This window comes from Cucumis melo, chromosome 10, assembly GCF_025177605.1.
Source record: "Cucumis melo cultivar AY chromosome 10, USDA_Cmelo_AY_1.0, whole genome shotgun sequence".
Classification (NCBI taxonomy): domain Eukaryota; kingdom Viridiplantae; phylum Streptophyta; class Magnoliopsida; order Cucurbitales; family Cucurbitaceae; genus Cucumis; species Cucumis melo.
The window spans coordinates 2,303,119-2,305,222 of record NC_066866.1 but is presented as its reverse complement, the minus strand read 5'-3'; the positions used below and the strand labels follow the sequence as shown (position 1 = coordinate 2,305,222).

Genomic DNA, 2,104 nt, shown 5'->3' with positions numbered 1-2,104 from the left:
ACAAAGTAAACAAAAAAAAAATTAAAAAAAGGAAACTGAAACTATGTGTGATTCACAATCACAATGTCTCTTTACCGACACCAAACCAAAAAAATAATCAAACAAACTCTTCCATTCATTCATTCTTCTTTCTTCTTTCTTCTTCTTCTTCTTCTTCTTCTTCTTCTCTTTCTCATACTGATTTCTTGTTTGGAAGCAAACCCCATCTCCAGAAATGGGTAAAACCGGAGCCAAATTGCCAAGTTTCTGCCTGAACCGGATACGGCCTCATGTTAGAGTCCCTATTCAATCCAAACCGGACTATGTTTCGGCAAAAACCGGTCCGAACAAGAAGATTGATGATTGTTCGGATGAGAAGAATGATCATATTGGGGTTGATCAAAGTAATAAGGGAGTGATGGGAATTGGAAGGAAGATCATGATTGTTGTTGATTCCACCATTGAAGCAGAAGGAGCTCTTCATTGGGCTCTCTCTCATACTGTCCAAATTCAAGACAACATTCTTCTTCTCCATGTCACTAAACCTTCATCTAAAGGTCCAAATTCACCCACATTTTCTCTCTCTCTTTTTCTTTTTCATATCCTTGTTTTAAATTTTTGTTTGAAATGTGGTGAATCTGTTGTCGATTCTGTTTCTTATTTACTTACTATAGGGGAAGGACCCAATAAGGAGACAGCACCAAGAGCTTATGAATTGGTTCATTCAATGAGGACTTTATGCCAATTGAAGAGACCTGAGGTAATGTTTTGTTCTATACGTGGTAACCAAAAGCTAGAAATTTGCGACAGCTTTTGAAAAATTTTGTGTTGTGTTAGGTGGAAACGGAGGTTGTAGTAGTGGAAGGAGGGAAGGAGAAGGGGGCAGTGATAGTGGAAGAAGCGAGAAAGAGAGGGGTGTCGTTGTTGGTATTGGGGCAGAAGAAACGGTCGACTACATGGCGGCTTTTGATGGTGTGGGCAGGGCAGCGGTGGGGCGGTGGCAGCAGTGGAGGCGTGGTGGAGTATTGTATACAGAATGCGAGTTGTATGGCGATTGCAGTGAGAAGGAAGAGCAAGAAATTGGGTGGTTATTTGATCACTACAAAGCGTCAAAAGGATTTCTGGCTTTTGGCTTAAAACCGATTTTTGGTTTTGGTTCTAAACAAATTGAATTTGTGGTTTTGATTGAATGTGAGATCTCTCTGTTTTCAGAGATGAGATGATGTAAATAATGTAATTGAAATATTGGAGAGAATTGTGAATTGTGATTTAGATGGGGAAACTTCACTATCAACACTTTGGGTCTAATTTCTAATTTCTCAATGGATTAATTTGGTTGGGTCTTTAATTTTTCTCTAAAATATTTGTTTGTTTTTGGTGTGGCTTTTTTTTTTTCTTCAATTAAATTATTATTTTCTAATGTTTGAATGGACTTTATATTACTTATACCTTTCAAAATAAACATAGCCTCAATTGACATAGTTTTCATTTTTCTTAGAAAAAATGCACATGGACAAAACGATGATAAATGTTTGAAACCAAATATTCGTTCATACTATGTTACATTTAGACTAAATGGAACAAACCACTTAATTTTATACCTCAATTTCTGTGCATCGTTTATGTCAGCATGTGTAACACAGTTTATTCGAAATGAAATAAAATACAAAACTTGGTTAAGAGAAATCTAGAGACCATATGCTTCAAGGAACCAAAAAATACACAAATGTTCAAACGAAGTTAAGAGAAAATGCCTTAGCCGAGTGAGAGAGTCTAAATCGGAGTTGAGAGACGAAGCAACGATAAAACAAAGCAGAGTCGAAAGTTGAAGCTTGATAGACGAGTTTGAAAGAAGGATCGCACAACCTTGAGAGAAAATGACAGGTGTGAAAGAAAATGGAATACCGAACAATCATCTTTTAAACGAGGGACGATGATGTTAATATTTTACATGACAAAAAGACTTACGAACTTGCACGATGCTCCCATTTCATTCCACACTTTGAAACTCCCCATAAGAACTCACTCACAGTACTGTGTCTTCATCATCACACAACATTCATAAAAGCAGAAAATCAACAACAACGAAAACAAAAACCCCACAAAATTACCAAAACTAATTAAT

At 36.6% G+C, this 2,104-nt stretch overlaps 1 protein-coding gene across 2 annotated transcripts; it reads left to right on the top strand.

Annotated features, from left to right (window-relative positions):
- LOC103489193 (universal stress protein PHOS32) lies at positions 1-1,331 on the top strand. Of its 2 annotated transcripts, XM_008448242.3 has the most exons (3): positions 1-536; positions 654-739; positions 817-1,331. In XM_008448242.3, exons 1-3 carry the CDS (start codon positions 215-217, stop codon positions 1,114-1,116), a joined length of 708 nt encoding a protein of 235 aa, XP_008446464.1. In that variant the 5' UTR covers positions 1-214; the 3' UTR covers positions 1,117-1,331. The 2 variants fall into 2 exon arrangements, with proteins under 2 accessions (XP_008446464.1, XP_050947086.1); XM_051091129.1 differs by having other exon boundaries at positions 23-739.
- Positions 1,332-2,104: the final 773 nt, after the last annotated feature.

Excerpts from the sequence above, each read along its gene's own strand:
- LOC103489193 (XM_051091129.1), top strand. The coding sequence starts at position 215 with ATGGGTAAAACCGGAGCCAAATTGCCAAGTTTCTGCCTGAACCGGATA. Across the intron at positions 740-816 it reads GCCAATTGAAGAGACCTGAG|GTGGAAACGGAGGTTGTAGT; the intron begins GTAATGTTTTGT and ends GTGTTGTGTTAG.